This window comes from Eupeodes corollae, chromosome 1 (genome assembly GCF_945859685.1).
Source record: "Eupeodes corollae chromosome 1, idEupCoro1.1, whole genome shotgun sequence".
NCBI classification, from domain to species: Eukaryota; Metazoa; Arthropoda; class Insecta; order Diptera; family Syrphidae; genus Eupeodes; species Eupeodes corollae.
The window spans coordinates 87,975,478-88,001,136 of record NC_079147.1 but is presented as its reverse complement, the minus strand read 5'-3'; the positions used below and the strand labels follow the sequence as shown (position 1 = coordinate 88,001,136).

General features: G+C 35.1%; 1 protein-coding gene across 1 annotated transcript in view; it reads right to left on the bottom strand.

Annotated features, from left to right (window-relative positions):
• LOC129940103 (retinol dehydrogenase 13) overlaps window positions 1-25,659 on the bottom strand; it is a 51,870-nt gene that overhangs the window by 13,855 nt on the left and 12,356 nt on the right. Inside the window, exons 2-3 of the mRNA XM_056048348.1 lie at window positions 21,117-21,733; window positions 20,946-21,009 (exon numbers count right to left, since the gene is read on the bottom strand). Of these exons, the coding sequence (XP_055904323.1) occupies window positions 20,946-21,009; window positions 21,117-21,733 (681 nt within the window). The remainder of the gene's footprint in view (window positions 1-20,945; window positions 21,010-21,116; window positions 21,734-25,659) is intronic.

The following is a 25,659-nucleotide window of genomic DNA, read 5'->3' as shown; positions in this document are numbered from 1 at the left end:
CCAGAACTTTATTTTTGTACAATTTATGTCTGCACGCAAAAAACCAACCTACAAACATTGAAAAAAAAAACATATTTATGTACAAGAAGTCTATCCAACAGTTAAAGGAAGCAACAAGACTAACTCTTGAAAGGAAAATATTTTCAAGTGAACGAACGAACAAACTTTTACTTACAAAGAACTTATCAGAAAAAAGTATTCAATTTATTTTAAATATACATAATTGTATCTTGAAGTTCTCTATCAAAATTATTTTATTTATATTTTTAGGATAAAAGCTTATCAATTGAAAGAAAAATAGAACTTGAAAAAGAAAACTTTTAGGTCACTTCAAAAAAACATCAAATAAATTCCTTTTACCTATTTAAATAGTTAAAATACAATATTTTCAATTGAGTTTTCAAAACACATAAATAATTTTTTCGTTCGAAAATTCTATAATTATCTTGTTGTGATGGTGAGAAAAAAGAGTTATGAGGGTGAAAAAAGGTTTCAAATAGAAGAACATTAAAAAATAGACAAGAATTTTCAAATAATTCAAATTTCTTTAAATATACCTTAATGGAAAGTCCACTATTGACCAAATATTCACATTGTGGCAGATCTTTAAAAAACCCAGGAACTTCAAATCGATGCCCACCATCTCTTTATCGATTCTTAAGCCTGGTATGACAGCATCTACAGGGAGCCTAACAGAGCAATGTATAGTTTTGGCATCCCTGTCAAACTTATCCCGTTTGTGCAAAATGACGATGGGGAATGCACCGATGCATTTGATGTAAAAAAAGGTTTTAGACAAGGCGTATCACTGCCATGCGACTTCATCAACATCGTTTTGAATAAATTTTGCAAAACTCAACAATACTAGAGCCACAATTTTCCCAAGGACCATCCAAATAATCAATTACGCTAATATTATTGGAAGACCAAAGCATGATGTCAGTGGAGTGGACAATATGGGTTAAGTGGTCAATGAGGGTAAGACCAAGTACTCAAAAAAGGACATTCAGCGACGACGTCTTGGGCAAAACGTCACTATAGACAGCTGGGTCATGTAGAACGAATGGACATCAACGCTCCAACCCGGAAGGTCTTCGAATCCAATCTAATTCGAGGAACGGCGCACACGTACGTTTGGGAGGACTTCAATTAACTTTGCGTGCGAAATTGAAAACAGATAGTTAGGGACCGAGTTAGTTGGAGACGCATTTTGTTTGAGGCCCAGGTCCAACCCGGACTGTAACGCCACCTTTAGTAAGTAAGTAGATTGAAAACCTCTTTTCAATTGTTCATCAAATTCAAGATTTGGTGGCACTCTTAATCGTTTTAATGCATCGAAAATTTAAAGCCGACATTTGTTGTTAAATCGTTTTAAAGCTTGTATACTAGATGTCTCTAAGACTCCAGAAACTTCCTGAAGCGATGCAAGAAGTCTTACTCCTTCTCTGGTCAAAATCTTATCTTGAAAACTTACATACGCTCAAAACTTAAGCACAACTTCCATCTCAGGACTTTTGCTCCAGTAACTTCTTAAGTCCCTTAGAAAATATTCAAATCGGGTATTGTAAAATTATAAAATGACAAAAACATGGTTGATCCCCTGAAGCAATTTAACCGTAATACTGACACCTTCACGAGTACCACCACAGAATACTTCCGATCCCAACTTATGTATAGTTTTGTCAAATACAGAGAATTGTTTTATTGCCCTACTTCACGAATGCGAAATGCTTTACCACGATCTGTTTTTGTGTTGCAATAATCAAGACATCAAAAGTTATGTGCAACTTCTTCTCCTTTTCCATTATTATCTCATCTCCTCCATTCTTAATGGTGGCATTGGGTCTCCGAATTGAAAAGGGAATACAAATGTCTTGACGGTACTCTCAAAAAAACCAAGCATCTTTTTCGAATAAGAAAGGTCCAATAACGTCAAACCTTATGTTTAATTACAATTTTGCTGAAACTTATTTAAATGCAGTTTTTGATGACAATTTGGCAAAAATTGTTCACCAACAAAAATGTAAATGAGTTCTATTATTTATTCATAAATGTTTTCCAATGATGTTTAGTTTAGATTTTTTACTTGCTAAAGGCACTTCAATGTTAGGTTTCACATTTCGTAACTCAAAGTAGTAACACCTGCTGAAAGAAGTAGACGGTATTGTAATAAGTTCGGTGGATGAGCAAGTCAGAGGGTGGAAAGAACACTTTTGCTCGGTTTTAAACCGAGTGTTTGCAAACAACGTGCAGCCGATGCCTTCTGAAGCGCCTTAACAAACTTATCCCCGAATCCGCACCGGACCACCCAGTTAAGATGAGATCGTTGCCGCAATTAAAGCACTTAAGAACAACAAAGCAATGAGATTTAATGGAATTCCCGCTTTTATCAGCGGCGCCAACGTCATCAAGCGAACTGCTTCATACACTCATAAAATTAGCCCGGACCACCGAAAGCTTCCCAGATGAGTGGAAGAAGGGAATTATCGTCAAGCTCCCAAAAAAGGAGATCTTACAAAGTGCGAAAACTGGAGAGGAATTTGCGTTCAACCAGCCGTTGCCAAAATAGTTACAAAAGTTATACTGCAACGCGTCAGAGATTACCTTGAGGCCACACTCGATGCTGAACAAGCAGGATTCCGCACTGGGTCCTCCTGTATTGATCATATCAGCACCCTGCGGATGATTATTGAACAGTGCGTTGAATCGATCACCATTACACCTGCTGTTCATCGACTTCGAGAAGGCCTTTGATAGCGTTAACAGGGAGTATATCTGGTTAGCTTTGCGGATTAGATACATCCCAGAAAAAATAATTGCTATTAATAAAGCAGCATATGATGGATCCAATTGTCACCTTCTGCACGATGGTAGCTTGTCATATGATTTTGTAATCCGTAGCGGAGTCAAGCAGGGCTGTATTCTATAACCAATAAGCGATGTACTGCGCGAGTTACACAGATGCAAGTCAGCAAACTTCATGACGGAACATATGTGTTACTTCGCAACCCATAATGTAATTCAAAACCCCTTTCCGCTGACAATCGATACATTGCAATATCCGAGGAGCAACGTGCAGTGGATGCATTGACCTTAGTTTTAAGTGATTAATTCATAATTTGAATAATAAAACTAATTCGGCAGTCGCAATCGACCCGAAGAACAAGTAACACTGTTTTCTTTGGAACAATACATATAACGCCAGGTAGCGGAGGGATCCAATGGACTTTGACATCCTATTTAAACCACTTGGATTACACGGACGATGTTTGCTTACTGTCTTATAGGATCATGGAACTTCATAAAATGACAAAAAGTGTATAGAGAGAAGCAAAAGCTAAGGGGCTGAAAATTAATTCCGGTAAACAAAAATGATCCGCCTCGGAACCCCAATATACTCTCAAATAAATATTTCCTCTCAACCGATACAAAAATTGGAGAGCTTTCAATACCTTGGAAGTATCGTCTCCATTGAAATCGGAACCAAACAAAACGTCATCTGCGGCGTTCGGTATGTTGTCGGAAATTTGTAATAAAAACTCTATCAGCTTAAGAACAAAGCTACGACTGTTTCGCAGAAATGTCGAATCTGTTCTTCTTTATGGGTGCAGCACTTGGAAGGTTACTTCAGCCATTACAAGAAAGCTGCAAACCTTCGTGAATAAATGTCTCCGTATAACATCCTGACGATTTTGTGGCCAAACCATATATCAAATGAGGTCCGTCTTAGAGGGACAGTCCAGGAACCTATAGAATTTATAATACGATGGCGTAAGTGGCAATGGATTGGACACGATTCGAAAAGGTAACGACTGCAATTCAGGCCAAGCAATGCAGTGGAATCCGATCACACAAGAAAAAAGAAGAGCTGGATGACCGAGAAGCCCATGGCGCAAGACAGTCGAGGCGGAATCAACGTCACTAGACAAAAGCTGGAGTGAGCTGAAACACATCTCCGGAAACCTTACACGATGGCGCTTAGGCGAAGTAGAGGCCCCTATGCTCCTTAAATTGTTCCCAAGGGACTTAACAGGTCTGAGGACTTAAGTCAGTAAGTAAGTAAAGACGTTTTCCGATCCACACACCATTAAGGATTTATATTTTGCGTTTGTAAAGTCTAACCATGCAGTATGCAATGTAACCTGGAATTATTCATATTTTCTTCATTCATTTAGAATCAAAACGATCCCAAAAAGTTTTACTACAGTTGTATTAAAAAGACTTCAATCAGACATAGATTTTCCTTTCCTGCAGCTTAAAAATCGCTGCAAACAGAGATAGGTTAAGGACAAAGAGGATTTTAGTCAAATTCGTCGATGATGCTTATTACGTAACCTTGAAAACTACTGAATTTCTATAGTCATCAAATATACGTCGACTGGATGGAGTTCTTTTGTTACCCAAACTTGAACAGACTTAAAACCGAAGAAGTCTTTATGCAAAATATGTCGTTTGTGAAGTACCTTGTTGCGTGATCTTGGATTAAAAGGAGTTGGTCATACTACTCTATCTGAACCGGACTAGGCAACTGGCGGCAGGGCGAGGCTAAGAACGTCGGTGGGTGAGGTTCTTGAGAGCAGGGAATCGCGAACAAAAAGTCTTGTTTTAAAGCCTAGATTCAAACGTACAGAGGACGACGGACGAACACTTTCACTTGACTCTTATATTTTGTTTCGTGGACGAGAGATGTTATTCGCCTTGAGTAGCTTGCGCTATATGACCCACCAACATGACACGGAATCGTGAACACCTGTTGGCAACTTCTATTCACAATGTTCCGCGAAGTTAGTTGCCCCATAACTGACAGCGGTTGTAAGCTTACGCTCGCTTTCTGCTCATCGAAACGCCCTAAACCATATCACACATAGCCCACATATTTCTAATTACATCCAAATAACCAAATTGGATTCATCGACAGGGTGGATGTGAAGTGTTTCCAAGTTTGCTGGTTGGACGGGATGATCACGATTACTCGAGGCAGTTCGGAATGAGTAAACACCTCTGCTGAATATAATTTTTCAGAATCCCTCTAGTATTTCCTTTGGAGGGCAGTGGGTATAATCTCAAATTTCGGTTGGATTTCGAATTTGTAGTCCGTACAGGATGAAAGCTACACCAAGAAAGAACGAATATGAGAAACATGACGAAGATCAGACTTAGGCTTTAAGATATTGACATTAGTTTCCGGTCACCCTGATTACACAACTTGCCTTTGACATTAAACTTTCGTTTTGTTCTACCACAGGGTGATTCAACGCGAGTGTGGAATATGGATATGGAAATCCACACGACATTCGCAACAACCTGAGATACCAAAGATTGACCGTGAATTCATAAATCTGGAGTTTTTTCCATATTCTCAGTTGTTCTTGAGCTTGCACAGGGTTTCGATTTTTCAACGTCGATAACCTATCCAAAATGGTAAAACTTAAATGTCAAACTATATGACAGCTTGAAAAGTAAGAGCTGTCCAAATAGTGAGCTATTCCCAATGAAACCTCTTTTTGAAAATTTTAACAATATTTTGAAGCCATCTCAAGAAAAACATTTACTATTTTTCTGGTGAAGAATTTTAAGTGCCACACAGCAAACAGGACATTACTACCACTCTCCAGAAATGTCCTCATAAAGTAAACCAATCAAAAATCAATGAAAACCCTTTTTGCATTTTCTTCATTTTTCTATTCTCCGCTCAATCAAAAGAAACTCTGCTCTCAATTATTATATCTTTTGGGCAGTTTTGTGTAAAAAGCATTTGCTTTGCTCTGTGTTCTTTGATTCTCCTTGCTATTCCTTATGTTTAAGCTTCAGGGTAGTTTTAAGTGCATTTTCATCAAATTGCACAGACATACATTCTGGTGATGTCCTTCGTATAGAAATAAAAAAAAAAACGTCCAAAGGACTTCGTTTATTTTTTAGAGTCTTACCAGAATTCAATGAATAGTTTTGCATTACTTTTGTGTCCGCTTCCAGCTGAGAACACAATGGCAAAGTGAAATTGCATTGAGTTGAGATACAGTTAGTTCTCGAGCCGAAGGCGATGATGGCGGCGAAGAAGTATTTTGTCTTTTTTTACTTGTTCTTTTTTTTGCAATTTAATGTCCTTTTTTGCTTTGGGTTTTTCATCCTTATGGTTCTATTATTGGATTCAGTTGTTGCCGCTACGAGCGACCGACGACTACGACGAGACGGTCGTTGGTCTTGATATCCTACCTGCAATTAGAAAGATGGATCACACCCATTTCCACTTGAATTCTTTAAATTATACGATTTGTTGGTATTTATTCTCAACAGGTAGATACGTATTCAGGATGGGTCCTTTGCAAGGAGATGAAATATAAAGTCACTTATTAAAAATATTGGCACGAAATGGAATTTCAATATGAAGTAGGTTCGGTAAAGTGTATCTGGCGAATATGGAATTGAAATTGATTTCATTTGTAGTTGAAGCACGTTACGAATACATCTTCCAGCTGTACTCATTACACACTCAAGGCGTTCGAAGTGGAAATATGATTTTAAATATTATTTTTTAAAGTTGAAATTTCATTCGTATATCTTTGGAACAATTTATGCAAGAAATGTTTTAAGGGGGACTTTTTGAAATCAATATCACTTCTTCTTAAATTATACAATATCTTAGTTCAATAAGAATTGAACAAGTCCATAATAACACTCTATTTGAAAATTCTCCTATTTTATTTTAATTATACAAAAAATATTACGTGTTTCTCCTGCACTTGAAAGATTTGAAACATTCGCCACCCAAAAATATAATTTTATTACATTTTTGACAGCAGTGTTTATCCAAATCTATCAACTGCCCGAAAAAAGTGTAGCAATTTTGTTTGCATAGAATTAGATGAGCTACAAAGTATAAAACTTCTAAGAATCTAAGTTAAAAAAGGGCACTTGAACCAATTTCGCTTACCTCTAAACTTTATTACTCTGGGCCAAAACAAGATGACTTTTTGGGTAAGGAGAAACAATTGACCATTGACAAACTCAATGTTGCTTTGGTGTAATTTTCCTGGACTATTAAAAATAAATAAATTAATTACTTTGCCCAACAATGCGTAGAGAACAAGGGCCTAGTGACTTACAACTTTCAACTATTCATGAGTTATTTATTCCAGGGATGGACTGGACCCTCAGAGTTTTTATGCTGAATCCGAACGGCTTGTCCAAGAAAGCACTTTTATAACAAGAATTACTCTTGTACGATTTGTCAATTTTTCGCAAGAGGCAGTACCTGTGAAAAATAAACTTTATGGCACAGGTATTGCACCCAAGACCGTTGGTATTACCATTCTACTTACAAAGCCGCAAAAATATTCAATATTAAATTAAGGTCATACAAACAACAAAGAGTAAAAACACTAATGGAATCAAAAATCTCACTAAAGAAAAAGATGCATAGAGGTTAAGAAGAAGCAAAATGAACAAGGTTATACTTTATCATTCGATTACAAATGCTTGTGATGTTAAAATGGTGAACATGTTATTTCAAAAGGACACTTGTGTCCACAGATTTTTTTTTCCGCAAAACCCACTTCTGTCTATTAACTTCAACTCTTCTGATTTCACACCTTCCCGTGGTAAAAACTAAGGGATCAGGTTTCAACCCCAGCCGGCTCTCGCCCTTGGAGTTAAATCAAGATCAAGGTCGTTAAGGTTGAAGGTCTTGTGTCAAGGTGACTTCCTGACCAAATATACAAGCGGATTAACTGTTGATAACCCACGCAAACGAATTAAGGACAACGAACTTCAGTTATGAACGTGGAATGTTGGGTTCCTTAATATACCCCAGACACCTGAAGAATTAGCGGCGACCCAAGACTGCTAGCAAGATATCACCGACATCCAGGAAATGCAATAAGAAGGGCCGGGGAAATAGAGTATGAGAAATTGCGATATTTACTATGGTGACTGCTACCGAGAAAACCAACAACGCTTATTTGGATGCGGCTTTCTCACTGGAACTAGACTTAGAATACAAGTCTTGAGCTATAGGTGCAAAAACGAGTGCTTCATGACCATCCGAATCAAGGATAAATTCAGCGTTTTAGTGTAGTATGCGCAAACGACCCACAGGAAAGAAGGATAGCAACACCAAGGATATGTTCTTCGAGCTCTTGGACAAAATACATGAACATTGGCCTAGCTTCGATATTAAAACTGTCCTTGGCGATTTTAATGCCAAGCTAGGTAGAGGAAACTTATTTGGTGGAATAATCGGTAAAAACAGCTTGCACGACATATACTTACATTTCTGGTAAAGGATTCAGGCTTATAGATTTTGCTGCGGGGAGAAATGTCTTGTTGGTAACCAGTACGCATTTTCCATACCGCAACTCGGAGTTCTCCAGATCAATCTAGATTGGCCATATTGCGATGGACGCTAGACACGCTTTTAGCATCAAGGATGTCCGATTTTGCCGAGGAGCTAACATCGACGCGGACCACTACCTCGTTGTAGCCAACGTTGCACTTCAAGTTTTCATACCCAAGGCAAAACAGGGAGATGCTGGGAGAAGATACAACGTCAAACGGTTACAATCCCAAGAGATCGCTACATCCTTCTCTGACCTAGCCACAAGTAACCTCTTTCGAAATTCTTTGCCATGAGCACAATGTATAACGGACCAATGGCAACATTGCCAAGATGTAATCAGAGAAGCTGACAATGACGTGGTAGGTTTCAAGCATTCAAGCAGCCACCCACAAGAAACTCCTGGGTTGATAAGAAATGTTGGCAGGCAAATGCAGCCAAACAACAGGTACGCAAAGTGTTGCATGGAAGGAAGAAAGTTGGAAGGACCACTTCTGCAGACTGTGTAACGGCAACGATGAACCAAATTGCACTGTGAGGCAGGATGATCCATTTAACATAAACGACGAAAGATAACAATGCCGTCTTCTCAACTTAGACGAAGAAAAGATTACCATATCTAAGCTGAAATCTAAAAAAGCCGCTGCTGAAGTAGATCGCTTGAATGCTGAGCTCTTCAAAGCAGCTGGAAATAATTTGGTTAAGAGCATGCAGCAGCTTATCTGTAACATATGGTCGGAAGAAACCATGCTCGATGAATGGAAGGAGACCCTCTTAAATGCAGCAACTATAGAGACATCAGTCTACTTAACATCGCCTACAAAATGTTTCTGCCGTAATATGTGAACGTCTAAAGCCTATCGTCAAGAATCTGATAGGCCATTATCAGTGTGGTTTTAGACTGGGAAAGTCCACAGTCGATCAAATATTCACATAATGGAAGATCCTGGAAAAAACAAAAGAACACCAAATCGATGCCTTCCATCTTTTCATCGATTTCAAGGCCGCATATGACAGCATCTATAGGTACGAACTGTGTATGGCCATGCCTAGTTTCGGCATTCCTGCCAAAAAGGCTTTAGACAAGGTGATGCACTGTCAGGCGAATTATTTAACAGCAAACCGTAAAGAATAGTACAGAGCTCCCACGTTAACACTAGAGGCACTATCTTTCAAAAGTCTGTGCAATTACTATAGCATATGCTGATGACATCGACATAATCGGAAGAACTCAGCGTGATGTCAATGGGGCTTTTGTGAGTATTGAGGCAGAGGCGGCAAAAATAGGTTCAACGGTTAATGAGGGCAAAACAAAGAACATCTGTCTACCTAAGCTCTCCTATAAGCACAGTAAGCAAAACTCTGGTTGAGAACAAATGAAGAATTACTCCAGCAAATCACAGTTTTTTTTTGTGGAAAGTGACCTCCACTAACTTGAAGTGCGCACTTAGCGACATGAAGCTTGGATCCCTAGAGTTAGATGGGGAAGTTTTTTGGTTGAGGCCCTAGTTCACACAGGATTTTAGTTCCACCAACAAATAATTAGGTAAGTATTAACTTCCCATAGAAAGTTATTGTAATCGGTCCGATTTGTGGAACTCACGTTTTAATATTTCTAGACGTTAAGTAAACAACTTACGTATACAGAAATCTTTTTAAAAACTTCTGATTTACATTTTATGGACCTTGAAACAGCTAGAAATGTTAATATCTGCAATTTGACAATTTTGACTGTTTATAATACCTTCCTTTGGGAAGTTATAGAAACGGTTTGTTCTTCCAAATTTCTAGTTTTATTACGGTTAAAAGTATAGTCTACTAATGCTTTTGCTTGGTATTTCTCAGACGTTATAACAGTTCTTGAAATTAATATTTTAATACGTCACAATTTTGCTTTAAAAATACCTGAAATATATTCCCTTGGTTCATAATAGACATTAATTATTTTCATCGAGAATATAATATTAAATATCCAAAAACGTGACTTGAACCTAAGTTCCATATGCATACAAAAATGAAAGCATGTTGCAATCTGCATCAACATAATACTGAACCTTCAATCCTTAATTTTATTAAATAGATGCCAAAGTTCACTCGTAATGGATGCATGGATGTCTGGATAAGCTTGTTTACGACCATTATTACTATAAAATTCACAAGATACTATTCGCGTCTTATGACATTAAATGCGCGAATGAAAATAAACCCATTTACACGCGTCTGCCCTGATGCCTGTTGCCCTCTGTATTCAGTTCGTGTTAGATTTTCTTTAATAAATAAAAAATCTTTATATGACGAAACAGGAAAACAAATTATGTGCTCCTTACTTCAATGTCATTTTTCATATATGTATGTACACCTTGGCTTGATATAACGCGTACGCGTACAAGGTTACGGTGAAGGGAACCTCATGCTTGACAGTAATAAAGTTATATTCCTTGAGCAAATAACTTATTCAACTTAACAACCCTCATCACATTTTCTTCCATATACAAACCTTCCTAAGAGTAAAAGGACGTACGGTACGTACCTAAAACAGGTCCTAGTTTTACATCCAATATAAGATGTATTCACCTAAGAAACATACATATTATTATCCGCGTCTTTTTCAACCTTCCCTCACCCTAACCCTTCACGTCTCATGATGCCACTTCTCCCTTAAGTCCCTGTCTTTCTGGCGGGTGGGCGTACAACAGCTTACTCCTTCGAGTGCGACTTGTAGTCGTGCAATAAAATTCCTTATCTTATCTTGTCTCACACTTAAATCGAGTTACAAGATATAATAGCATCCCCATCCTTAGCATCCTTTTGTTGATGGTGTCTTGTCTTGTTGCGAGAGATTTCACATCCTTTTTTATTTCTTTGCTTTCCCTCTGAAATATATGTTCTGTAGGTATAAGGAACGTTTCATCATGGTGCAAATATATAGTGAACAAGGAAACGCAATGCCATTTGCATAATATTGTGTCCTTAAGCCGGTATTGGATCCAGGATGCGGATGGGCTTTGTACCAATCGAACACTCTTTGCTCGAAATATTGATTGCCATAGGCGAAAAACATGAGGGAAAACGACGAAATTAGTTATTTTCTTGAAAACGAGTTCCACTTACATCAGAAAACAGAATCCAGAGAAACAAATCCTTCTTGTGAGGCTTCTATCAGGGTGTAGAAATAAAGCAAGGATACACCTAATAACAAACTATCAAACGAAAAAGGTTCAAATTTATGCATAACAAGCTCAAGCTCAAGCTCAAGTACAAGAGACTACAAGTACTTTGGATATCGTTCCTTCGTTCGTTGGTAGGGATATCGTCCTTTGGATATGGTAAAGTGCTTATTGCGATGAGACACATATCCTTGATGATGAACAAAAATGTATAAATCTCTACAACAAATATTCAATCCTTGCAAAACTGTCTATAAGTTCCTGTTACTCTAGGACGATGTTTTTAGGGAAACTTATAGGGTGTCTTGTTGTGATAGGTTAAATAGGCTTATTGAAGATAGTTTGCTTCTTTATGATAAGAAAGGACCAATGATCTATTAATTAAACTGAAAAGGGAATGGACGTAGAGGAGATGACCAAAAAATGACATTTCATTCAAAAGAACTTCATCAAGTCTCCACTCTTCTAAATCTTCTAACTTTGTTTTAGCTCAGAAGTGAAAGTATCTTCCAGTTAATATTTGGGAAGTTAGGAAGTTACTAATAAAAGGATCCAACTGATGGGTGCAGTGTGTCCTCGTTTATAAACTTCCTTGTTTCTCCTCCTTCTACCATCACAACAAGAATATAACCAACTTTCGTGACCTAAGTCAACAAAATCAAAGTTGTTTATGTTTTTCCTTTATTTTTTCTTGGAAGGAAAACTAAACAATCGTTTTTCATTTGAAATTTGCGTTTGCCCCTTTTTTTTCCTCTTCGACATTTTGTTCAAACAGAAATCCTTAGATTTTGACCTAAGGCGTTCTTGTTGTGTGTTGTAGCAGCAGTAGCTGAAGTAAGAATTTTATGTAAACAGGACCAAGAGTGTATAAAGCTGATATTTCGTCACAGGGAAACAAAAATATTGATGTTTTTTCTTTTTGAAAAGGAAGAAAAATTCTGAGATTTAATATTTAGTAATAAAAAGAAGCTCAATATGTGATTGAAAACAAATTTGAGGACCTTATAAAGCTTGAGGTGATTTCGGAAAAAAATAAATATATGTACGAGTATGTATTTCAATTGTAACATGGATACATTTATTTAAACTGGAATGTTCGAACACTTATCATCTTCATCAGGTTTTCACTTATATCTATTAGAATTATGAACGAAGCTGATTCAATAATTCTTGAAGGATTATATAATGTGTATTTTTTTCCAGAAAGCCAGTTAAAGAGTAGCCTTGGTAGGGCCAGATGCCACTTAATAAGTCCTTACGTCGCTCATGATCCTAGGGAATAGACAAAAGCAAAAATATACAAGGACGGATGCAGACTTTCAATCATTTACATATTTCAACGATTGGAGAACTTTAATTATTTGATTTTCTTAGAACACTGTTGGCCAGCAAGATATGGTCTTACGATTTAGTTGTGACGCCTTCCTACATACATACATGAAAGCATTTCAACATTCCTGCAGGATTCTAAATATGCCATATTTAAGTACTAAAATACAATAGTTCAAAGGGTTTTTGGTGCATTTAAAGTGAAAATGTTAGAATTGTGATCAAATTTAGCTTTTTTCTAAAAATAATGTTACTGTTCTTGTTGGGATTTTTATAAATGCGAAGAACACTGCAAACATATAAATGCAGACCTTCCGTATAGGAAGATAAGACAGAATCTGTTATGAAAAACATTCTGGCATTTTTTGACTATTTTTTTTTACTCAATTTTCAGCATTCTAATATTTACAACTATCGTTATCAGTCTGCTTATTAGTAGATCAAAGCTGATGCTAGAAGCTAAATTTTAAAAATATACTATTCTGTGTGAACCCTTTGAAATTTGTTTGATATCTTAAAAGAGTCAACAAAACTTAAAAATTGTAGAGAGAGTTTGGTTCTTGAATTTAAGGATAAAGTTGAATTTATTCACACAAGTTTTCTAAAAACTCAATAAACAAATAAACTGGTAAGAAGCTTAAGTATGACACTCACAAATTACGCGTTGGAGAATCTTTTTTTACTTCAGTTATCGAGAGATTCAAAGTTTTAATATTATGTATTAGTAGATATGAAACGTTCATTGTTTCTTAATTAGTTTAACGACGAAAGTGTCACTTTTGCTGTTTTTGGGGACATTTATATTCTGAAAATTTGTATTTAAATCTCAGTCTAGAGAATCCAAGGAAAATTTACTTCAAAAAGTAGATTGCTTTAATTTCTTAAGATCTTTAAGGTTTTAGTATTTAATAAACAATTCATTTAAAAACAAAGAGGCTGTCGATTTGTCTTGCTTAAAAGTTTGTAGGTTTTCGTGTTGTGTTAAAATACTCGTAGTTGTCAGTTGAATTATTCTTACAAATTTAAAATTATCAACAATATTTTTCATATAAAGAAATAGTTAAAATTGAAAATCTAGTTTTGTTAAACAAATTTTTACCAATTTTAGTAGCTATTCTTAAATTTTTACAAATTGGATGAATGAAATTAGTTTGAGAGATATCAAGAACCGATTATCAATTTTTATCAAATTTGCGTACTATTTTCTGTAGATTTTATTTTTTTTATGAAAAATCGAGCAGTTGGATTTTTATAAAAAATCTACTGAATACCGAAAACAATATTTTCTGTAAAATAAAAAAGTTTGATGACAATACTTTTAAGTTTTGTAAAGCAATTTGAGTCGAAAGTAAATTTGTACCAAGTTTTAGTATTCTTTTTTTTTAAGGTTTGTATTTTTTGTAAAAAAAACTGTCCATTAGATTTTTCTCAAAATTGTATTTTTTAAAAGCTAAAAGTACATCAACTCTAATATCTCAAAGTTAAGAAAAGACATATGAGTCGAAAACCAATTTTTACCAACTTTTATTAATTTTTTGTTTAGGTTTTTATTTTTTGTAAGAAAACCGTCAATGCGGTTTTTCTAAAAAAAAAATCCGAATGTTGACAACAATATTTCCTATAAGTTAAAATAAGTTTAAAGCCATAATATCAAGTTCTTGAAGTTTTGAATCGAAATGCAATTTTTACCAACTTTGAGTAATGTTTTTTTTCTGGGTTTTAATTTTTTGTAAGAAAACTATCAATTCGATTTTTCTCAAAATTTTGCAAGGTGTTGAGAACGTTATTTATCGTTGCAAAAACTTGCTTTAGAGATGAAATCATTTTGTATTTTTTTTTCAGTTTTTTTGATTTATAAAAAAAACCTTCAATTGGAATTTTTTCAAAAAAAATACTTGCTGGTATCACGTTACAATATATTATATAAAATTTTATTCAAGTCCTAAGATATTTAGGGTTTACTAAAATTTGCACCATTTTTTAAACTGCTATGGTAAAAAAACCATTCAAGTAATTTTTTTTAAAAAGCCCTTTCTGCATTATTATCTGTACAATAAAATTTATTTGAAGTCGATATTTCTACTGGTTCTTGAGCTATGAAAGATATATTTCTAAAAATCTTTTATTTCGACTCTACGGACCTTGAAACGTCGAGAAATGTCAAAATTTTCAATTTGACAACTGGACCCATTACAATAACTTCCTATAGGAAGATAAAAATATGCATAAAAACAGTTTTTAAAAATGTTAATGCCATGCCATGGTATGCAGTCATTTAGAACCTATTAATATACGTCTATGATTTGATTTTCGTAAAAAAAACCGTTTTTGAGATATCAAAATTCGGAAAAATATCAATACTTTTTTTAAAGCCAAGTAAAATATTATTAAGGTGGTACCCGTGGCATGATGGTTAGTGCGTTGGACTGTCATGCAAGGGGTCTTGGGTCAAATCCCTGCCTGTGCCACCTTAAATTAAATTAATTTCGCGGGTACTGCCTCTTGCGAGGAATTGACAAATTCTTCAAGAGTAATTCTTGTCATGAAAAAGGGCTTTCTCAAACTAGCCGTTCGGATTCGGCCTTAAATTGTAGGTCCCTTCCATTCCTGACAACAGTACTCGCACACAGGAATGGTTGAGAGTTGTCAGTCACTAGGCCCTGGTTCACAACGGACTGTTGCGCCACCCCATTCATTCAAAACATTATTAAGACAGTTTTTAAAGCTTGTACAGGAAATATTGAGATCAGTTCATTAGTTCTTAACAAAAAAACAATATAATGGTTCTATGGGAATTAGGGGTATCCTTCTGGAGCAATATAAAAATATATTCTTTTAGTTGAGGAAGCAAATTTATGGAAAAAATGTAAAAATATATCGGTTCGTTTTTGAGAAAATTCGAATTTTTGACCAAAACACTTGTATAGAGTTAGTACTGTTAGTTTTAGTTAAAAAAACGCCTTTAGCAAATTAACTTAAAAGTTTGAATTTCAAGTTTAAAAAAATCGACCTTTTGCTTTGTGTAGGGACGAGGAACGACCGACGACCGACATGCTTGATTAGTTCGATAGTTCTAATACTTCGCAAGTAATATGAAAGTCGAGTTTCAGGAACTTAAAAGTAACCTAATATCGAATTGACAATCTCTTATTCCTATTAAAAACCTGAATATTTGTTCTTTCTCTCAGAAAATAAATACAAAACTAATTTAAAGCATTACTTAAGTTTTTCGAAATTCTTAGTTTCTAACCGTTTTTGGTGAATATCGTTGAATTACTAACTAATCCTTAGATGAAAACGTTACTTATACAACTTAACTTTAAAAGCTGTATGGCTCATATGACATCCCCTGGATCTTAAATTGGTTAAAAATTGTTTTATTTGTAATGAGTTTTTAGAATAGGGCAAGATTTCCAATTTATATTATTTATAAACACTATTATTTTCTTGGTCCAGTCCTCAGTTTAAAGTAGTATTTTTAACAACAAAGTTTAACGCAGACGATAGATAAGTATTGAATTCAAGGCAACTTCTACGAAATTAAAAAAAAAAAACAACAGTGTTGGTAAACTTATTAAGCCATTGACGATTTTTAACGGATATCTTGAGATCAACTACATTCTTTTCTGAAGTGTGGGTTAACATTAACATTTTATGAAACTTTTAGTTGGTAAAAAAGATGGTGATGGATTGCTTTAAAATAAAGAAGAACCATATCACCACCAGCCATCTGTCAAAGACAACTGTCATTTGAAGTGTCACTATATCAGTTGAATGTTATTCATTTACGTAAAATCATAAAAAACTTAAACCGAACACAAGTCACCAAAAGTTTGAGCAGCTTAGAATTATTGTTTTATCTCTCTTTCGTTTCTTTTTTCACAAACTATCTACAAAATGTACTTTTTTTTAAAAAAAGGGTGATTTTTTAGCTATTATCTTTTTGGCAACACTGGTTTAAACAGCTGGTTTAGATTGGAGCTGAATTAAATATTTCGGTATAAACTGTATGTCACTTCCATTAGTGACTGGGTACTCTCACAGAGGAATGGTTAAGAGTTGTAAGTCACTAGGCCTTGGTTCTCAACGGACTATTGCGCCGCCCAATGTTTTTTTTATCTTATTTCTTTACAGACAAAACCGCTTCAAATGACGCATTGAAAGACAACATTGTAGCAATTATTCGTGAGATATCGGCAGAAATATTGTAAAGAGTGTGCCAAAATTGGGCTTAGCGGATGGGCTATTTGAGGAGCAGTCAAGGTCAACATTTGAATGAAATAATCTAGAAACATTAAATTATATGGACCGTACTATCGATTCAAAAAGAGATTTCATGCGTTTTTTTAATTGTATGTGTTTTTTGAAAAACTTTAATATAGCCAATTTTTACCAACTTTTATTAAAATCACCCTAAAATTTAACAAAACTAATCATTTTTTAAAAATGATTGCAATTTGGAAGGTTTTTTTCCGTTTTTTTTTTTTAAATTTTTCAATTGTAGATTAAAAAAAAATAAGATTGAAAGTTATGTTTCTTTAAACACTTTGGTTTGCAAAGATCTGCTATTCTTATTTTATTTATTTACGCTTAATTAAATGTAAGCTTTTGTCAAAAAATGTAAGTTTTATATTATGTTTAGGCTTGGGTTCGAAGGCCCTTATATTAGTTTTCAGTGGACAATAGACTTTAAAAAAAAAAACTTATATCGAGTAGTAGAGAGGAAGTAGGTTTGGTAGATTAAATTAAATAAATAAGTTGGCGCAACAGTCCGTTTGGAACCAGGGCCTAGTGACTTACAAGTCTCAACCATTCCTGTGTGCGAGTACTGTTGGCAGGAATGGAGGGGACCTACAGTTTTAGGCCGAATCCGAACGGCTAATTTGGGAAAGCACTTTTTCATGACAAGAATTACTCTTGGAGAATTTCTCAATTAATCACAAGAGGCAGTACCCGTGAAAAAGACTTAAGATGGCACAGGCAGGGATCGAACCCAAGACCTCTGGCATGACAGTCCATCGCACTAACCATCATGCCACGGGTACTACGGTTTGGTAGATTATTAAGTCTTAAACGAACTTCATAAGGTGTTAAAAAAAGATTATCATATTAAAGAAGACCTAGGATTGCTAATCGGAGAAATCTGATGGGGAAATCAGACTTGACAATCAAGAAGAGGTAGAAAAAACCTTTGTTGTTTTCATGACATCAGCGTTAATAGAGACAGTTGAATTATTAATGACTTTTATACAATTGTTGATAATTAAGACAAAAAAGAGGCTGGGATGTGACCCACCCTGATAACTTCCCATTCCGTCTGTCGATTTGTCTTGCTTAAAAGTTTGTCTGTATGTACTCGTATCAATTTTTACCAAATTTGCGTACTATTTTTTGTAGATTTTATTTTGTATGAAAAAACGGACTGTTGGATTTTTATGTAAAATTTACTAAATATTGAAAACAATATTTTCTATGAAATAAAATAAGTTTGAAGCCAATATTTCAAATTTTTGAAAAGATATTTGAGTCAAAAATCAATTTTTACAAGCTTGTGTTAATTTTTTTTCGGTTTTTAATTTCTTGTAAGAAAAACTGTCAATTCGATTTTTTTCAAAATTTTACTGAATATTAACAACAATATTTTCTGAGAGATAAAAGTATTTAAAAGCCAATATCTACAATTTTTAAAAAGATATTCAAGTCGAAAATCAATTTTTACCAATTTTTATACATTTCATTTAGGTTTCTTTTTTTTGTAAAAAAAGTGTCAATTCGATTTTTCTTAAAATTTGTCCTAATGTTGAAAACAATATTTTTTATAAGATTAAAGTAAATTAAAGCCAATATCTCAAAGTTTTGAAAAGATATTTGAGTCGAAAATCAATTTTTACCAACTTTTATAATTTTTTTTTAGGTGTTTCTTTTTTGTAAAAAACTGTCAATTCGATATTTCTCAACATTTTTCAGAATGTTGAAAACAATATTTCTTATAACATAAAATAAGTTTGAAGCCTAAATTTAATTAATTTAATTTAATAAAACATTATTCTTCGTTGCACAAAATTGTTTTGGAGATGAAATCATATTTTAGTCGTAAAATTTTTGAGGTGACAATTTTTTTTTCTCAGTTTTTTTTGATTTATAAAAAAACGTTAAATGGATTTTTTTCAAAAACTATACTTCTCTGATATCACGTTACAATATATTATATAAAATGTAATTCAAGTCTCTAGCGTTTTTAGTTCGTAAGATATTTAAGGTTAACCAAAATTTTCACCTTTTTTTCAAACTGCTATGGTATAAAAACCACCCACGCAATTTTCCTGAGAGCCCTTTCTGCATCTTTCTGCCTTATTATCTGTATAACAAAATTTATTTGAAATCGATATCTCTTCTGGTTCTCGAGCTATGGACGACGCAAAAAACGTCGCGAACGTACGGACGTACGAACGTACGAGCGTACGTACACACGCACGCACAGACATCTTTCTAAAAAAATGAGGAACACCTGAGTTAACATAAATGGGAAAAATGTGTGAAATCAAGCACTTCAGGTTAGGTTAGGTTAAAGTGGATGTCCGTGATGTGCTAGGACACACTTAGGTCAGTTAAATCGCCTATTTTAAAATTAAAAGAATCTTGAGGCTTTTTTCTAAGATAAATTAAACTACATTGAGTCCCAAGGTAATTAGGGGTAGCACAGGTTAAACGTTGGAAGGCGAAATGGGCAGTCGGAGAAACTCATCATGAGCTGATACTTGATGAAGACGATGAGACGTAATCCCCAGAAATATCTGGAACATCAGACATAGCTCTTAATATATTTGAGGCTTTCATACCACCTATCAACTCAACAACGCTTTCTCTAGTGGTCGGGAGTTCTAAAGGAAAATTACCAATAAGAGAAATATTGGCTTGAATTTCTAGAAAATTGTTTCGAATTAATAATATCCACGGAAGAGTTTAATTCTTTTGGCATAAATCAAATGGTTTATTGATGTTAAGATTCTTAACTGCACAGTTAAGTTCCTATTGGAGGGATTCGATTTGGGTCACAAATTTATATGAATTACTTAAGTCTTTTTTTAATATGTTAAACTTCGGTTTGAACGTGTAAGACGTCGGGCAGTTTCACCGGTCTTCAATTCAAGTTCACTGAATTTTTTGAGACTCTTATCATTCGATTTAATTATTGATGGCTTGTGTCATTGATGCATTTAATTGTAATTGTGGGACAACGCCATCACGTAACGCGATAGATAACATAACGTCGATTTTTATTTAAGTTCGCAATTGGGTTCGATTAAAAAATTAAAAAAAGTTCACTTTTTTCAGTATTTTGCTGATCCTTTTTTCTTGATGTAAACCATCCTTTAAAAGTTACTCCATTCCTATTTAAACAAAACATATGAAAATTAAACTCGTATTCGTACTTAATATATACTGTATTTTGTTTGAAAACTGCAGTTTTCAGCTTAATAAGGTCCATATTCAAGTTTCTATATTGCAAAACTTTTTCCTTCCGTCGATTGAAGTAAGTATTAAGTACATTTTTTCTTCCACCAAAAAACTACTTTTACAAGACGAAATTTATGTATATGTAAGTTCCAACTTCAACATCAGAAAGAAAAAAAAAACAAAACTTGGTATATTTCCGCCTTGCAATAGGAGGGCTAGGCTGCAGCTGCAGCTGCAACATGAGCAAAGCAAACTCAACCAAGTAAAATCACTAAACCTACTTAACTTTGTTTTCAACCAATTTAACTTTCCAATAACTATTTCGTTTAAAGTATAATTTACATACATTTCAATTTTTTTCCGATGCCTTACCACACTCTGGGAAAAGGATGCAGGCTTGCTTGCAGGGGAAACTTTGAACTTTTTTGTATGTTTTAAGAAATAACACGATAGCCCCCTTGCTGCCAATTGTTTTTATCGACTTTTGGAAATGGAAAATCTGTCGATGTCGCACCAAGTCCCCCAGGATATTCCCTTACACTCTTTGGATGGTGATGCTTCGAATTCGATTCCGACCCCCACCCACACCCCAACCGCAAGGAACGAAAAGTTTAACAAAAATGGCTACATACCGCCCACAGGACTTATTGTTCACTTACTTTCTCAGGTGCGATGTGCCTCTGACTAGTCCTGGTGTACAAGCGTTCACAGTCACCGTTGAACCTTCGCATCAGGGAATAAATAAAAAACAAAGAAAATATAAATTAACCAAAAAGCGGTGTCAACCAAGAGGGAATTTCCATCCCGGATAAAACATCGACAGAACTTACCTTTCAACTCCCTTGCCAGCCATTTGGTGGCCAGAATAACTGCCAACTTAGAGTGCGAGAAGGCATCGCGTGCATGGAACTTCACAGCCCATGTGCCCACATTCAGCGGATCGTCAAAGTCCATTTTCGCTGTGGCATGTGCATGAGCCGACACATTTATGACCCGTCCGTTATCGGACTTCTTCAAGTGTGGCAGCAAGAGGTGCGTCAGCAGGAACGGTGCCAGATAGTTCACCTGCAGATGCATCTCAAAGCCATCAACTGATTTCGACTCGGGATGGAAGATAACGCCGGCATTGTTAATGAGAATGTCAACACGTTCGAATTCGGCTTGAATATCGCGGGCAAATCGCTTCACACTGTCGAAGGACCGCAGGTCGAGGCATCGTGTCTCGATGAAGTATTCTCCTTCTGTGCGACAGCTCAACTCCCGCTTGAGCATGGCCACGATGCGTGCGCTTTTGACGAGGTCCCTGCAGGCCATTATGACATGACCACCACGTCCTGCCAATGCCTTCGAGATCTCCATGCCGATGCCACTGTTGCCTCCCGTAACAATGACGACTTGCCTGTCGATTTGGTTCACGTTCGGACATCGCTGGCCACCCATCAAGGTCCTGCGGAAGAGAAAAGTTTTCTTATTTTTCTGTTGTAATTCATGCATGCTCTTTACAACGAAAGCTCTCCGTTCCATGGATGGTTTGTTTTTTGCCTTGAGTGTGTGTTGTGTTTGGGGTAGTTGTTTATAGCTATATTTTGGTTCTATGCTCTTAAGCTTCAAGTCAGAGGTTGTGCAGGAAATTAGCAGAAAAGCTGGGTGGGGCTTCTTGACAGAGCCCACTCTGCATACTAATTATACAAATGGGAACTTTTTACGCTACTCCTTGGATACACTCCAGAGTACGAAGAACATGGGTAATTTTTGCAAAGAGTCCGTTTCAGGTCGTTGCCTTAGATGGGAAACGGAAGTGGAAGTAGGCAAAAGAGGAATTAAGAATGCAAATTTCTATGGAAAATAAAACAAGACATTTCACTTTAAAATCCTCGATACTTATATGAAAAGTATACGGTTCACCTGCACATTTACTTCTTATAGTCGTACATTTCCTACTTCGTACCATACGCATGGATAAATCATATTAAAATGAATGGTAGAATCACCTAAAAAAACTAAACTTCTTAAAGGATTAATTTGTCTTGAATTCGAATCTTAGCTTAAAATTTGTCTACCACATCAGGTTTTTTAAATAGGCCAAATTAAAAATCCTATAAGCAACCAAAAAATGTGTTTTTAAGGCTGGTATAAAACGCAACATATGCCTTTGGAGATATCAAGACATATGAAGTTTGGAGATATCGTGAATATAAATCTCTCGTGTTTTGAAAAATAAGTTTTGGAATTTTCGAATCCGAAAACAAAATTTGTGCACATTATTTGTATGTATATTTGCAATATATTATAAATTGTTAATGTTGTAGCCTTTGTTTTAAAGACAGACTCTTTGCAAAAACAAGAATTACTTTCAAACCATTTTGCTTATTTCTGTTACAAACCATGTCTTTAAAATGTACGATATCTAACAACTTGTGAAGATTTTTCAAAAATTTGAAAAAAATACTATTTCATAAACTAAGATCGTCTTAAAATGACTTTTTTCTCGGATTTTCAGAGTAATGTCTCGAAAACCTAAAATAAATCAACAATTATTGTATTGGCGTTTCGTCTCGGTGTTCTTGCTTTGAACGACTTTATGGCCGCTAATTTTTAATTTTATAAAAGTGAAGATATGTTCAAAAAAGCAGTAACTTGTTTATATTTTTTCTCCAAACTAACAATTATTACATGTTTTAGAAATGTTATTAGATTTCAATAATATCAGAAATGTATGTTAATATCATTTTTTAATCGTTAAATATTCGAAACTAGTAACATTTTTTTTTAAAGTGGAACAATTCGTAGACCCTCAATTTCTAGCGGGCCAATAACGCTATCGTTGTTATTTTTAAAAGTAATATTAAATTGCAGTAACAACATTCTGTGTAAAATAAAAAAGTTTAAAGTCAATATCTTTCTTTGTTTTCAAGATACTTGAGTCGAAAACAAGTTCTTGTTACTTGTTTTCATAGACTTTCGTTTTCTATAATTTTTTTTTTTTTTTTTGTATAAAATACAAGTAATTAACAACTTAGTGTGGCTTCACACCATCAGGAAAGTCCACTATCGACCAAATATTCACACTACGGAAGATCTTGGAAAAAACCCAGGAACTTCAAAGCGATACCCATCATCTCTTTATCGATTTTAAAGCCGCGTATGACAGCATCTATAGGGAAGAGCTCTACCGAGCAATGTCTTGTTTTGGCATCCCTGTCAAACTTATCCCTTTGTGCAGAATGACGATGGAGAATGCACGCTGCTCTATCAAGGTCGGAAAAGACCTTATCGATTCATTTGATGTCTGGAAAGAATTGTGCAAAACTCAACGGTCAACACTAGAGGCACAATATTCCAAAGGTCCATCCAATTACTCGGATATGCAGATGATATTGACATAATTGGAAGATCAAAGCGTGATGTCAGTGGAGCTTTTTTGAGCATTGCGACGGAAGCGAAGAAGATGGGTTTAGTGGTCAATGAGGGCAAGACCAAGTATATGCTGTCATCAAAAAAGGACACTGAACGACGACGTCTTGGACAAAACGTCACCATGGACAGCTATAACTTTGAGGTAGTTAAGGACTTTGTCTTCCTAGGCACCGCTATTAATACAGACAACGACACCAGCGCTGAAATCAAACGAAGAATAACCCTTGCAAATCGCTGCTTCTTTGGACTTAGAAGGCAATTGAGAAGTAAAGTCCTCTCTCGAGCATCTAAAATCACCATCTATAAGACACTCATCATCCCGGTTCTCATTTATGGCGCTGAGGCCTGGACCCTGTCAAAGAAAGATGAGAGCGTCTTAGGATGCTTCGAGAGAAAAATTCTTTGGGTGATTTTTGGTCCGGTACGCATAGATATAGAATGGAGGAGAAGATATAACGACGAACTGTACGGGCTGTACAGCGACACTGACTGAGTTAGCAGAATTAAAGTCCAACGGCTAAGATGGCTAGGTCATGTAGAGCGGATGGACATTAATGCTCCAGCCCGGAAGGTCTTCGAATCCAATCCCGAGGGACGACGCACGCAGTACAGAAAGACTGGCTGGAGACGCATGTTGGTTGAGGCCCAGGTCCGCCCGGACTGTAGCGCCACCTTAAGTAGAAATTAACAACACTTTAGGATATGATAAACTGACTTTTTAAATCTGTTTTTGTTTCAGTTTTTTATCCTCTGATTTTCGGGAAGTTTTAGTCAGACAATTTTGTTTGTAATTCTTTTTTATAAACACAATTTCGACAAGTCCTATTTACTTTAACAAAATACTCATACAAATATTTTGCGTGTGATAAATTATTTAAAGTCAATATCTTTCTTTATTCTACTAATACTCCAGTTGAAAACTATTTCTTATGAGTTGTTTTGTTGTTTTTGTAGGTTGTTCAGCTGAATTTTTACAAAAAATTACAAAATATTCGCATCATGAATTTTAATATCTGCTATTGATCCGGACATTTTTAGCCCAAAACCAATTTTTACCAATTTAAGGAGAATTTTTTTTAAGTTTTAAATTCTTGTATGAGCAAACACGAATTTGATTTTTCTAAGACCATTATCCAACGTTAACAACAAAATTTGGCATAGATTGAAATCAGTTTAGATCGCGAGATATCAATTTTTACCAATTTTGCATACTATTTTTTTAGATTTTAAATTTTAAGATAGGTAAAAAGAACTGACAATTGTATTTTTATAAACAATTTACTGAATGTCGAAAACATTACTTTCTATTAGAATAAATTAGTTTGAAACCAATGTTTTAAGTTTTTCGCAAAGTCGAAAATCAATTTTTGTCAAGTCGAAAATCTATTTTTACCGACTTTAAGTAATGTTATTTTTAGGGTTTTATTTGTAATTAAAATAAAAATTCAATGTCAGTTCGTTTTTTTTCAAAATTTTTCTAGATGTCAAAAACGTTATTCTTTGTTGCATAAAATTACGTTGGAGATAAAATCTGTTTTTGTTCGTAAAATATTCAAGGTGACACTTATATTTTTCATTTTTTTTGATTCATAAAAACTTATATCACCAAAAAAACCAAAATTCTTTTATTTAGACTCTAGGTTGCTCGAAATATCGAGAAATGTCAAAACTTTCAATTCGACAAATCGGACCGATCACAAGAACTTTATATGGGAATTTAAAAATATTACTTCATTAATCTAACAAAGAAAGTGGAATTTGATTCCCAGAAACAAAGACCGCCAAATGTCTAACGGACCAATAATGCTATCGTCTTCAACTACCTCTGTTCTGTATTACACATAAGACTTAAGAAATTTATTGTTATAAACAAAAAACTAGGCTGGAAAGCCTAGCCTATTCGAGACCGTCTATCAATATTTCTAAACATTTTATTGAGTTACAGTAGTAAGTATT